This window comes from Myotis yumanensis, unplaced genomic scaffold (genome assembly GCF_028538775.1).
Source record: "Myotis yumanensis isolate MYYU_CA2020_CCGP unplaced genomic scaffold, mMyoYum1.0.hap1 SCAF_4, whole genome shotgun sequence".
In the NCBI taxonomy this organism is placed as follows: domain Eukaryota; kingdom Metazoa; phylum Chordata; class Mammalia; order Chiroptera; family Vespertilionidae; genus Myotis; species Myotis yumanensis.
Window position 1 is genome coordinate 112,405,165 of NW_027223755.1, and position 14,045 is coordinate 112,419,209.

General features: G+C 46.6%; 1 protein-coding gene across 1 annotated transcript in view; it reads left to right on the forward strand.

Annotated features, from left to right (window-relative positions):
• The window catches only part of DNAH3 (dynein axonemal heavy chain 3), a 195,936-nt gene that overhangs the window by 141,070 nt on the left and 40,821 nt on the right, over positions 1-14,045 (forward strand). Inside the window, exons 41-42 of the mRNA XM_070413711.1 lie at positions 9,575-9,678; positions 11,765-12,059. Of these exons, the coding sequence (XP_070269812.1) occupies positions 9,575-9,678; positions 11,765-12,059 (399 nt within the window). The remainder of the gene's footprint in view (positions 1-9,574; positions 9,679-11,764; positions 12,060-14,045) is intronic.

A 14,045-nucleotide genomic window follows, 5' to 3' on the forward strand; every position in this document is an offset into this window, starting at 1 on the left:
TCTCTTCTCCTTTTGGCACCCCCATAATGTGAATGTTGATGAGTTTGAAGTTGTCCCAGAGGCTCCTTACACTATCTTCATATTTTTTTATTCTTTTTTCTTTTTGCTGTTCTGATTGGGTGTTTTTGCTTCCTTGTATTCCAAATCCTTGATGTGATTCTTAGAATCCTCTACTATTGAATCCATGTAAATTATTCTTCATTTCAGTTAGTATATGCTTAATTTCTGACTGGTCCTTTTTCATGTCTTTGACATTTTCACTAAGATCCTTGAAAGTTTCACTAAGTCCCTTGAAGCTCTCATTAAGATCCTTGAGTACCTTATAGCTATGTATCCAGGTTTTGAACTCTGTATCCAGTAGTTTGCTTGCTTCCATTTCTTTCATTTGTGACATGATTCTTTGTCTCCACATTTTGGTTGCTTCCCTGTGTTTGTTACTACGTTTTGGGTAGAGCAGCTATGTCTCCTGGAATTGGTAGAGTGGCCTTGTGTAGTAGGTGTCCTATAGAGCCCAGTGGCTCAGCCTTCCTAGTTACCTGAGCTGGGCACTCTAGGTGCACCCCTATGTGGGCTGTGGGCACAGTCTTGTTGTAGTTGAGCCTTGATTGCTGTTGGTGTCACTGGGAGGAGTTGACCTCCAGGCCAATTTACTGTGAGGACCAGCTGCATCTACAATGGAAGAACTACTGTGCAGGAGACACACCTATGGAGCAGGACCTGCTTCAGTGGGGCTTTGGTCCTCACTGAGTCTGCCCTTTGAGTGTGTAACATGTGGATGTGTAGAGTTGTAATCTGCTATGGTCTGAAGCTGTCCAACAGATGCACTGGCTCTGGGGTCTCCTGGGAAGTGCAAAGTCAGCCACTGCCTGGGCCACCTGGCAGGAGCTACAGAGAGATCTTCAGATGGCTACTATTTATTGAGCTAGGAAGTGCCTGGGTGAGGCCCAGCTGTGAAGCAAGGCAGGCTGGTGCTAGTGCCAGGTCTTGGGCCTCTTATTGATAAATATGTAGCACACTGACACCAGCTGTTGCTTTTTTGAGAGATATTAGCAAAGTCTGAAGCCTAAGCCAAAACAGGCCATTGATATGGGAAAGCTGCTGCAAACAACTTGGGTAGGGCTGCAAGTTGGATGGGGCGGGGTCTCAGGGAATCACCAGGGTGGATCCAACAGCGTGGGCCATACTGATGGAAACTCAGTTATGGCTGCTAGTCATCTCTGTGACAGGGAGGTCCCAGCATAGGAACAATGACCCCTGTGAGCACTCCTTCGTGGGAAAGCCACTCCTGAGTTCCTGCCCCTGTGCCAGACAGTCACATTTCTCCTTGTATGTCCCTGGTTTACCCAATGCTACTGCCCAGTGCTAGAGCTCAGAGGGAGCAGGACTGTGTAACTTCATGTCAGACCTTTTAAGAGGAACTTCTGGGTCTCCAGCAGCCTCCTTGTCTCTGAGCCACAATCCCTGCTGGTTTTTACAGCCCAAGTTATGGGGACTTCTCTTCCCAGCTTTGGAACCCTGGGGCTGGGACCCTAGCTCCTCGCAGGAAGCCTCAACAGAGACAATCTCCCTCCCAATTAAAAAACACCACATGTGGGTGTTGGACCAGCCTGTTCCAAGCCTCTAGTCTTGATGTGGTTTCTTCTTTACTTCTCTAGTTGTAAGACTTCCATTCAGCCAGATTTCAGGTGGTTCTGAATAATGGTTGTTCTGTATTTTAGTTGTAATTTTGATGTGGTTGTGGGAGATGGTGAGTACAGGCATTTACCTACACCACCATCTTGGTTCTCCCCCTTAGTTTTCTTTCTGATAGCTCATGATCTATCTACACTAATAAAAGACAAACATGCAAATTGACCGTACTTTTGCTATGCCTTAAGCCACACCCACCAGCCCATCAGAGCAACTATATGCAAATTAACCCAACCAAGATGGCGGCCGGCAGCCACGGAGCTGGAGCGAGCAGGAGGCTTGGTTGCCCCAATGATGGAGGAAGCCAAGCTTCCCGCTTGCCACGGCGGGCTCTGAGCTCCACTCAAAGCAACAAAGTTTCAATTATAGAAGGTAAATAAACCCCAGATACCTGCTTTCAGCAGGCCGTGGCCATGGAGCTGGAGCTAGCAGGAGGCTTCCCTCCCACCCGCCCTGGCCAGCTCTGAGCTACTCTCAAGGCTACAAAGTTTAAATTATAGAAGGTAAATAAATCCCAGAATTAAAAAAAAAAAGAAAGAAAGAAAGGAGTGGCTGGGAGCTTGGCCAGCCTGAAAATGGCCCTCAGCCCCTCACCCAGACTGGCCAGGCACCCCTGTGGGGACCCTCCACCCTAAAGGGGGTGTGGCCAGCCTGAAAACAGCCATCAGCCCCTCACCCAGGCTGGCCAAACCTCCATGGGGTGAGGGTCCCCACTGGGTGGGGTGGCTTGACCAGCCTGCAAACAGCCATCAGCCCCTCACCCAGGCTGGCCAGGCACCCCAGCAGGACCCCCACTCTGATCTGGGACACCCTTCAGGGCAAACCAGCCAGCCCCCACCCATGCACCAGGCCTCTATCCTATATAATAAAAGGGTAATATGCAAACTGACCCTAACAGCAAAACGACTGGGAATGACTGGTCACTATGACACACACTGACCACCAGGGGGCAGACGCTCAATGCAGGAGCTGCCCCCTGGTGGTCAGTGCGCTCCCACGGGGGGAGCTCTGCTCAGCCACAAGCCAGGCTGATGGCTGCCAGTTCAGCGGTGGTGGTGGGAGCCTCTCCCGCCTCCTCAGCAGCGCTAAGGATGTCCGACTGCAGCTAGGCCTGCTCCCCGCTGGCAAGTGGACATCCCCCGAGGGCTGCTGGGCTGCCAGAGGGATGTCTGACTGCCATCTTGGGCCTGATCCCCCAGGGAGCAGGCCTAAGCCAGCAGGTGGACATCCTCCAAGGGGTCCCAGACTGCGAGAGGGCACAGGCCGGGCTGAGGGAACCCCCGAGTGCACAAATTTTTGTGCACCGGGCCTCTAGTATATATATAAAAGCCTAAGCGACCACTATGACTGAACGAGTGGAACAACTGGAACTACCATCAACCAGTCACTATGACATGCACTGACCACCAGGAGCAGATGCTCAACACAGAAGCTGCCCTCTGGTGGTCAGTGAACTCCCACAGCCAACCTCCCGTGGCCAGCTGGTGGTGTCAGAGTCCGGTGTCCATTCCTTTCATGCCTGGCCTGGCGACCGTTGCCTCCTCTCCCAACCCTGCTGAGTCCTTCAGCCTCGGGCTGGGATCGAAAACTGGGGGTGGATGGCATTGGACGCAGCCTCTTTCCCAGGGGGGCTGAGGGCCAGCTCCCTCCTCGGGGCCAGCGGCCAACCTCCTGTGCCCTGTTCCTCCCCAAGGCCGGCAGGCCCCAATCAGCCCATTGCCCACCCGCTGCGTGCCATGCGGTGGCAAAGGAAGAAGGAGGGGGTAGGTAAGGAGCTGCGCAGTGGCAGGGCACCAGTGTCAGCATTGGCATCTGGTGTCCGTTCCTTCTTCACCCGGCCCGGCAATCGTCACCTCCTCTCCCAACTCCACTGGGGTTTTTGGGCCCTGGGCTGGGACAGGGAACCGGGAATGGGTGGTGGCAGACACAGCCCCTTTCCCAGGGGGGCCGAGGGCCGGCTCCCTCCTCGGGGCTGGCGGCCAACCTTTCACACCCCATCCCTTCCCCCTGCTGGCAGGCCCTGATCAGCCCACAGTCCCTCCCCCTGTCCCTCCCTCCATCCAGCAGGCCCTGATCAACCCAGCCCTGATTGGTCCTGATCACCAGCCAGGCCTAGAGAACCCACCCGTGCACAAATTCGTGCACTGGGCCTCTAGTTGGTGTATAATTTCTGAATATTTATTTTGTATCCTGCTACTTTACTGAATTTATTTATCAGTCCTAGTAGTTTTTGGTAGACTATATAGGGTGCTCTATATACAATATCATGTCATCTGCATATAGTGACAGTTTTACTTCTTTCTTTCCAATTTGGATGCCTTTTATTTCTTTTTCTTGTCTGATCACTGTGGCTAGGACTTCCAGTATTATGTTGAATAAGAGTGGTGAAAGTGGACATCCCTGTGTTGTTGCTGATCTTAACTTAAAGGGAACACTTTTAGTTTTTCGCTGTTGAGTATGATGTTTGGCTGTTGGTTTGTCATGCATGTCCTTTATTATATTGAGATACATTCCCTCTATAACCACTTTTTTTTGCACATTTTTATCTTAAACTAGAGACCTGGTGCATGAAATTTGTACACTCGGGAGCATCCTGTGGAGGTGATGTCTCCTCAGTGAGCCTGCACCCTCTTGCAGTCCAGGAGCCCTCAGGGGATGTCCGACTGACGGCTTAGGCAGGCCTAAGCCGTCAGTCAGACATCCTTAGTGCTGCCACAGAGGCAGGAGAGGCTCCTGCCACTGCTGCTGTGCTCGCCAGCGGTGAGCTCAACTTCTGGCACACTGATCACTGGAAAGCAGCTCCTGTGTTGAGTGTCTGCCCCCTGGTGGTCAGTGCACATCATAGCAACCAGTCGTTCTGTCGTCCAGTTGATTTGCATATTAGCCTTTTATTATATAGCACTAGAGGCCCAATGCACGAAATTCGTGCAAGAGTAGGCCTTCCTTCCCCTGGCTGTCGGCACTGGCTTCCCTCTGGCCACTGGCAGGCACCCGGGACCAGGCTTCCCTCGCAGCCCCAGCTTCATCCAGAAGGTTGTCCAAAAGGATGTCCGGAAGGATGTCTGGTCTAATTAGCACATTATGCTTTTATTATTATAGATGGGTGCTGGATTTTGTCAAATGCTTTTCCTCCACCTACTAATATGATATGATTTTTATCCCTCATTTTGTATATGTGGTGTTTCATGTTAATTGACTTGCATATATTGTACCAATCTTGCATCCCAGGAATAAATCCCACTTCATCATGATGTATGATCTCTTTAATGTATTGCTGAATTCAGTTGCTATTCTTTTGTTGAGGATTTTTGCATCTATGTTCATCAGGGATATTGGTTTATAATTTTTGTTATTTGTAGTATCTTTATCTAGTTTTGGAATTAGGATAATGCTTGGGCATCTTCCCTCCTCCTGAATTTTTGGAGTAGTTTCAGAAGAATAGGTGTTAGTTCTTCTTTCAATGTTTGGTAAAATTCACCTGTGAAGTTATATGGTCCATAACTTTTGTTTATTGGAGCCTTTGTTTATTGCTTCAATTTTATTGATTATAATCTGTTCAGATTTTCTAATTATTTTTTATTCAGTTTTGGGATATTGCATGTTTCTAGGTATTCATGCATCTCTTCCAGATTGTCCAATTTGTTGGCATATAGTTGTTCACAATATTTTCTTATAAACCTTTCTATAGCTGTGATGTCAGTTGTTACTTTTTTTCTTTCATTTCTGATTTTATATATTTGGGTTCTTTCTTTTTTTTCTTGATGAGTCTGGCTAAAGATTTATCAGTCTTGCTTATCTTTTCAAGAAACTAGTTACTGGTTACATTGATCTTTTGTATTTTTTTAGATCCTATTTTGTTTATTTCTGCTCTGATCTTTATTATTTCATTTTTCCTACTCACTTCCACTTTGTTGTTCTTTTTTCTAATTCCTTTAGGTGTAAGGATAGATTATATATTTGAGATTTTTCTTGTTTCTTGAGATAGGCCTGTAATGCTATGAATTTCCCTCTTAGGACTATTTTTGCTGTACCCCATAGATTTTGTTGGTTTGTTTTTTTAATTTGTTTGTTTTATTTTCATTTGTCTCAAGGTTTCTTATTATTTCTTCCTTGATTTTATTCTTCTCATTCATTGTTTAGTAGCATGTTATTTAGCCTCCCTGTATTTGTGTGTTTTTTCAGTGGGATTTTTGTAATTGATTTCTAGTTTTATAGCATTGGGGTCAGAGAATATGCTTGATATAGTTTCAATCTTTTAAAATTTATTGATATTTGTTTTTCGGTATAACATGTGGTCTATCCTGGAAAATGTTTCATGTGTATTTGAAAAGAATGCATATTCTGCTGCTTTGAGTTGAAAAGTTCTGAAAATATCAATTAAATCCATATGGTTTAGTGTGTCATTTAATGCCACTGTTTCCTTGTTGATTTTCTGTCTGGAAGATCTACTCATTGATGTCAATGGGGTGTTAAAATCCCCTACTATGACTGTATTACTGTTCATCTCTCCCTTTATGGACATCAAGATTTGCTTTACATATGTAGGTGCTCCTATTTTGAGTGCATAAACGTTTAGAAGGGCTACATCCTCTTGTTGTCTTGCTCCCTTTATCATTATGTAACAGAGGCCTGGTGCAGGAAATGCGTGCAAGGGTAGGGTCCCTAGGCCTGGCTGGCAATCAGGGCTGATCAGGGCCTTCTGGCTGCTGGCCGGGGCCTTTCTTCATTCCACGCCGCCCCCTGGTGTTCAGCATACATCATAGCGAGCGATTGAACTCCCAGTCTCCTGGTCAAACTCCCAAGGGGACACTTTGCATATTAGCCTTATATATATATATAAATGTTCTTCTTTGTTTTAAAGTCTGTTTTCTCTGATACAACTATTACTACCCCAGGAGTTTTTGTTTCCATTTGTATGGAATATCTTTTTCCAATCCTTTATTTTAAGCTTGTATGAGTCTTCCATTCTGAGGTGGGTCTCTTGTAGACACCATATATATGGGTCTTGTTTTCTCATCCATTCAGCTACCCTTTGTCTTTTGATTGGAGCCTTAAATTTACATTTAAGGTGATTATTGATAGGTACATATTTATTGCCATTTTATTCTTTTTTATGAATATGTGGAAGTTTATTTTTCTTTTTTTATTGTTAAAGTATTACAGATGTCCCCCATTTTCCCCCTCTTTGACCCCTTCTACCCAGTCCCCACCAAACCCCAAATCTTCACACATTTTGTCTGTGCCCATGTATGTATAGATATATATTCTTTAGTTAATCTCTTCCAATCCCCCCAACCTCCTTTCTTCTGAGATCTGTCAGTCGGTTCCATGTATCCATGCCTTTGGTCCTATTTTGTTAATCAGTTTATTTTGTTCATTATGTTAACGTAAAAAACATTCAAATCTGTAAAGAATTTTTGTGAGTTTATTTGAGCCAAAATCTCAACAATTGCCAGGAAGCAATATCTCAAAGGATTGGGATAGTGTTTCAGAGAATGGTGGTTTCTCATCTATTTTTATACTTTGCAATCAAAGGAAGGGACGTAGGTGGGTTACATGAAATCCTTTGGTGATAGATTAGAGAGGTGGGAGAAAGCAACATGGGAAAAGCCCTGGGATTGGATAAAAAGTAAAATGATAGACACATACTTAGGTGGGTGCAGGAACAATTAACATGATAACAATGAAGGAATTTGATACAAAATAACTGATCAAAAGAAATATGTTGATTAAATTCTTGTACATCGAGTATCAAAAAGATTCCATCAGGCATCTCGATAGGAAATAAAGTCAATAAAGGGGCAAACCCTCTGATGGGCCTCAGCACTGCAAACTTCCAGGATATAAGTAAAGCATGGCTTACAGGGTTCCGAGGGAAAGGGAATGTGACATAAGAATACTGTTCTCAGCCAAGCCACTCTTTAGATACAAAAGCAGCACAGGCACTCTCGATCATGCAAAAACTGAGAATGAGTGCCTGTAAGTCCCATTCTGGAAAAAGAAATAAAATCAGCCAACAAATAGATAGATCAAAATAAAGAACTTTTACATGGTCTGTGTGAAAAGACTCGAGTTTGAGCAATGAATCTATTTAAATACAGACCTAAAGCTTCAGAGCAGGAGAACAAAAATGTGTTAGAACTGGAGTCGTCGGAGGAGAGATGGAGGGAACAGTGAGAGCTAATCACCACACAGTTCATAAAGAAATCAGTGAAATCGGCCAACATTGAGTTATGTGTATTTACAAATGAAATACAATGTCAGGATTTGCTTCAAAGTACTCCAAAGAAAGAAGAAAGAAAGAGAGGGACGGAGGGAGAGAGGGAGGGAGGGAGGGAGGGAGGGAGGGAGGGAAGAAGGAAGGAAATTGAATATAGTGATGGGGAAGTGGATGCGACAAGAATTATGAAATATTGATAACTATTGAAGCTGGATGATAGGCACGTGATTTATTATACTACTAGTGGCCCGGTGCACAAAATCTGTGCAGTTGGGGCGGAAGAGGCGGGGTCCCCCAGAATGGCCTGTGCCCTGTCTCAGTGCGGGAGCCCTGCGATCCATTGCCCCAAAGAGGTAGGCCCTGCCCACCCATCCGGGGCTCCTTAATGGATTGCCCCAAAGAGGTGGGCCGGAGCCAGGGAAGGCCTGCAGACCCCCAGCACAGGCACATGAAGTCCTTGCCACGGTCCCGCCCCGGGGCTGGGCCAAAGTGGAGGCCTGCAGACCTCTGCACACCTGTGGACCCCTGACTAGGCCCGCAGTGGAGAGGCCTCTCCAAGCGCCTGCAGACCCCTGGTTTGGCGCAGAGGGTGGGGACGCAAGCCTCACGTCCCTGGGCCCATTGCCTCAGTCTCCGGGCAGGCGCAGGGGGCAGGGACACAGCCTGCTGATCAGTTATTATGTGACGGCGTCCCGACCAATTTGCACATTATCCTATTATTAGATAGATGCTCCTCACCCTCATGTATTTTTAAATTTTTGACAGTGAAAAGTAAAAACACTATCACAAAATTTGATTAAATGATTTTTTAAAATATGTTTTTATTGATTTTTTTTAGAGAGAGAGGAAAGGAGAGGGATAGAGAGATAGAAACATTGATGAGAGAGAAACATCGTTCGGCTGCCTCCCACAGGTCCCCTACAGGGGATGGAGCCTGCAACCCAGACATGTGTCCTGACCAAGAATGGAACCAGAAACTTCTTGGTTCATAGGTGGATGCTCAACCACTGAGCCACACTGGCCAGGCTAAATGATTTTCTTAAAGCATAGTGTCTTTAACCCCTTAATAACTTAGGTTATTTTTCTAAATTATTGTTTTAAAAGTTGCTCTTTATGAAGCAGTTTATCTTGTAGTGAATAATGACTTGTCTCGAGTTTAGTTGGTCCTTTAGTTCCATGTTGGCTCTGTGAGATTTAAGTAAAGTTGAACTTAGCATCTTTATTTAAAAACGGAACATGTCAAGTGATGCCATTCTTATAAAATCCTTTCTTCGATCTGTCTGCCCTTCCGTCTCCAATGTGCTGCATGCCTGGGGAGAAGGCCAGGGAGATGGCCATGGAAAGTTATTTCTGGATGTAAGGGTTAGAGTGATGTATTGCTTTCTTTTTATTTTCTTGTTATTTTTAATACTTCCTGTTTACATTATTAAAAATAATTTAATTCTTTGCATACATCGAACCTATTGTTTTTATACAAGTAATGAAGTCATCACTCTTTAGGCGACTCTGCTCCAGTCCGTGCAGGCACCCGCAGTGGGTGAGCTTCGCCGACTGTGCCGCCGTGCACGGACACATCGCAGGTGCCTCCGGCTGGGGCAGCAAGCGCCTCAGCTATGAAGTGTGAGCCTGGTGTGCTAACAGCCTGTTCTGTTTCTCTGAGTCCAGGGAGCGTCTATGACTTCTATTTCCTCAAGCAAGGCAGTGGGCACTGGTACACGTGGACCGAGTATGTCACCAAGGAAGAGGAGAGCATCCCGGCCAACGCAAAGGTAAGGAGGGGGAATGGCCATGGGACTTCGGTTTCCACAGTGACTCAGATCCTCCAGGCGGGAGCGCTGACAGCAGTTCTGTGTCCGCATCTTAAAGACCTTCCTTCAGGAAAGGGCCAAACGTGCATGGGCGGAGCCTGGAGGCCTGGATGCTGGAACCAGAGACCCAGGCTCCTCACTCCACCTTCGCCCTTTGCCTCGGTTCACTCAACTACAAAACAACAGAAAAATGCTCCCGTGATGGTGGTAAGAACTGGAGACAATATGCGTGAACACTTGGCACATACCATGTGCTAGATCGGAACAGCCCCACCCCAGCCTTATCGGTCATGACAGGCATTGTGGCATTACGCTATCTCAGGAATCTCAGACAAAAGGGACACCTGCCTTTGTTCACATCCCCTGAGAAGGTTTCCTGGTCCGCATTCTCAGCAGCACAGGTTCTGACTCAGCAGCACAGGTTCTGACTCAGCAGCACAGGTTCTGATTAGCTTGTCTGGTTAGCAGACGACTCACTGACACTTCCTCCTCCTTTCCTTGTGGAACGTTTATCTGGGGGTGCACGTTTATGACTCTGTGCAGAATCTGGTGACATGACTTATCTCTCCCGGTGATGGCAGACGGTTCAGGCCCCGGGGGGGTGGAGACGGTGGATAGGAAAGTGGGAATACTGTCATGTCAGACAGGCAGGACCAGAGTGGCTTGTGCTGAGTTCAGGGCCCATCCCGGGGGCTGAGTGTGGTGAGGACCCCCCCTCCCCCGCACTGAGACCCTAAACTTTAATTCTCCTTAAGGAGCATGGTCACCTGAACTCCAGGGGCTTCAAATCTTGCTGAATTCATACAAATAAAAAAATCTCGTGCAGAAAATATATTCAGTTCTGCTGCACATTTTCCCCTTGTCCTGACAATAAAAATCTATGAAACCCAACTTGCTATAAATTCCCAGTCTTGGTAGCAAAACTGGTTCTGCATCCACATCACCTACTGGCTCTGTCTTTAGACAAGTTAGCAGCAATCCTCCAGCCCCAGTTTTCTTCATCTGAAAAATTGAGCTAATTTCACACCTGACTCAGAGGGTTATGGGAAGACTGTGGGGACAACAGCAGGACATCCTTGCTCAACACCTGTTCATTCTCGTCCTCTCCGCAATGCCCTTGGTCGGATCCTTTTCCTTTGATCCGATTACTTACCGAAGAAGCCAAGCCTTTGTCTACCAGCATGCATCGCGCCACCCTGCTACACAGATCAAGCTGGCCCCTCACACAAACCCCAGGGTGAGGGTATCCCCGGAGGTGGGCCCAGCCTAGACACACCAGGAGGCTTCAATATGAGAGAGAGGGCCCTGCCCCTTCCTCTGTCCCCATGGAGGCCAAATGGAGGATGACAGGGTTTGGGTTCAGGGCGGCAAGTGAAGGTAGGGTGTTGTACTCAGAGTAACAGGGCTTCCAGGAGCCCACGGCCAAGCCTGTAGAGTCGGTTGGGGTCTGAATGCCAGGAAGAGTGCTTCAGTTCCCATATTAGAAAGGGGTTAAGAGGGGATGGGCCTTAGAACCAAGAACCCGGATGCTGGGAAAAGGGATGAGGAAGAAGCACCTGACCCTTCTCAGTCAAGCACCAGAGATGGCCTGGAAGAGGCGGCTGCTCAGTGAATGGGAGGGCAGCAGCCACAGACCCATTCTTATTGTAACTGGGCTGGGAACAGGTTAGTGGTTAACAACATAGACTTCGGAGTCAGACGGCTGGGATTCAAATCCCTGCATTTTCAGCTACTTGCTGTGTTACTTGGGCGAATTTCAGAAAAGCTCTGGGCCTCAATTTCCTCGTCTACCAAACAGGAACAATATGTCATCTCTACGTGTCTGATCTCGTTTCATCTTTAAACCAGCTCAGTGGACGAGGTGCCATCACCACCCCATCTCACAGGGGTGTAAGCTAAACTCCTGGGACTATTAAAGACTCACTCAAGGTGAAAGCGAGAAGGGATGGAGCTGAACGGGCAGTAAGGATGGAGCTGAGTCTTCTGAATGCCAAGGCCCAGCCTCCTGGGCCAGGTACCAAGGCTCTTCCATGTCTTTGTGGTGCAGGTCTCAGAACTCATCATCCCCACCGTGGAGACAGCCCGGCAGACCTTCTTCTTGAAAACCTACCTGGACCATGAGGTTCCAATGCTATTTGTGGGACCCACAGGCACCGGCAAATCAGCCATCACCAACAACTTCCTGCTCCACCTTCCCAAAAATATCTACCTGCCCAACTGCCTCAATTTTTCTGCCAGGACCTCAGCCTATCAGACCCAGGACATCATCATGTCCAAGCTGGATCGGCGGCGGAAGGGCCTCTTCGGGCCCCCCATCGGGAAGAAGGCAGTGGTGTTTGTGGGTAAGGCACGGGCCTGGATGCCATCAGGCTCCTCCCCTCTCGGCTGCCGGTCCACTCTGCAGTCTTTCTCTCTCTGACAGATAAAATAAAATTCAGTATTTCTTCCTTCCCCTCCTCCCTTCCTCCCTCCCTCTCTTCCTTCTTCTTTCCCTTCCTTCCTTCTTTAATTTTGCTTTTTCTTCTGACTCCTTCCATTACCAAGTATTTGTTGACCAAGTACTACATGCCAAGTTTTTATTAACTTTTTAAATATGTTTTTATTGATTTCAGAGAGAGGAAGGGAGAGGGAGACATCAAAAATGAGAGAAGATCATTGATCGGCTGCCTCCTGCATGCCCCCTACTGGGGATCAACCCACACCTGGGGCATGTGTCCTGACTGGGAATCGAGCCATAACCCCTGAGACACAGTTTCAGAAGGGATTGCAGTGTTGGCCCTATTGCATCTCCAAAAGCAACACACACTTGTGATAAGATCCATACTCCATTTTGTGTCAGATAAATATGTTATCAGTACGTGAAGAAACCCAGTATTCGCTCACTAGATGTAAAATAACACACTGATGTTTCCCACGATTTACCTGTTTACAAAGCACTTCCTCACTTATCTGAATTGAACTCCACAGCCCTGTGAGGTTATTAACTGCCATTCTCATTTTGCTAGTCATTCACTGAGGCTCCAGAAGGTTCAATTCCCTGTTCAGAGTCAAACATCTGGAAAATTCTGGAGCTGTGGCCCAAACCCAGAATTTTGGGTGCCAAATACATTTTCTACTAGCGTCCCATTTACTTATAGTGATGCCCTGTTCTTCTGAGTTTTCTCGTTGCCTGTGAAATTCATGTATTGCCCTGACTGGGTAGCTCAGTTGGTTAGAGAGTTGGCCCAATAGGCAAGGTTGTGGGTTTGAGCTCTGGTCAGGGCACTTACAGGAAGCAACCAATGAATGCATCAATACACAGAGCAACACATCAATGTTTCTCTCTCGCTTCCCCTTTCTCTCGCTCTCAAATCAATTTAAAAAATCACATATTGATAATGAACATTGCATGTATTTGTATCCTTGCCGGCTAATGTCAGCTCTTTGAAGGCAGGGTCCTTTTTTATTTTATTTTCCTTTCTTTTTCTTCCTTTCTTCTTTCTTCCAACCTGTTTTCCCTTCCTATTTTTATGGCATGTCCAAAAACAGGCTGGGTGGTAAATACACAATACAATATACAGATGATGTGTTATAGAATTATATAGCTGAGGCCTATATAATTTTATTAATCAATATCGCCTCAATAAATTCAATTAAACATTTTTAAAAACACAGTTTAAGCTTTGCAGCCAAACAGATTGAGGTTGAAATCTCACTTTCAAACCTTATGCATATTGTGACTTAACTCCCAGGACCCTCAGTTCCTCACCTCCAACGTAACTGTAAAGCTGTCTTCCTGACAAAGTCATTCCTTGGATTAGATGAGATCATCGGTATAAAACTCCTAAAATGCCACCTTTCCCGAGCGGGGCACTGAGCCAGTGTGGTGTGGGAGACATTAAGCTCCGTTGTACTGCGTGCCCTCTATGTGCAGAGACTGAGAGATAGCTTTCGGGACATCACAGTCTAGTCTCGCCATTGTAGCTCGCTCCACCAAAGCCGTAGTCCAAAGCCTGCCTCCACACCTGCTGGTTGAATTAAATACCCTGTTAGCTGGGATGTGGCTGTCTTCCTCACATCTCCCCAGAAATTATAGCCCCAGAAATTAAAATGTCTAACACACAGTAGACAATCAGTATGTTTTGTTGGAGAGAATGAGAAAAAATTAAATGCCTGTGTGATGCCAATCCAGGTAGCCCTAAAGCAGGGGTGGGCAAACTTTTTGACTCGAAGGCCACAATGGGTTCTTAAACTGGACCGGAGGGCCGGAACAAAAGCATGGATGGAGTGTTTGTGTGAACTAATATAAATTCAAAGTAAACATCATTACATAAAAGGGTACGGTCTTT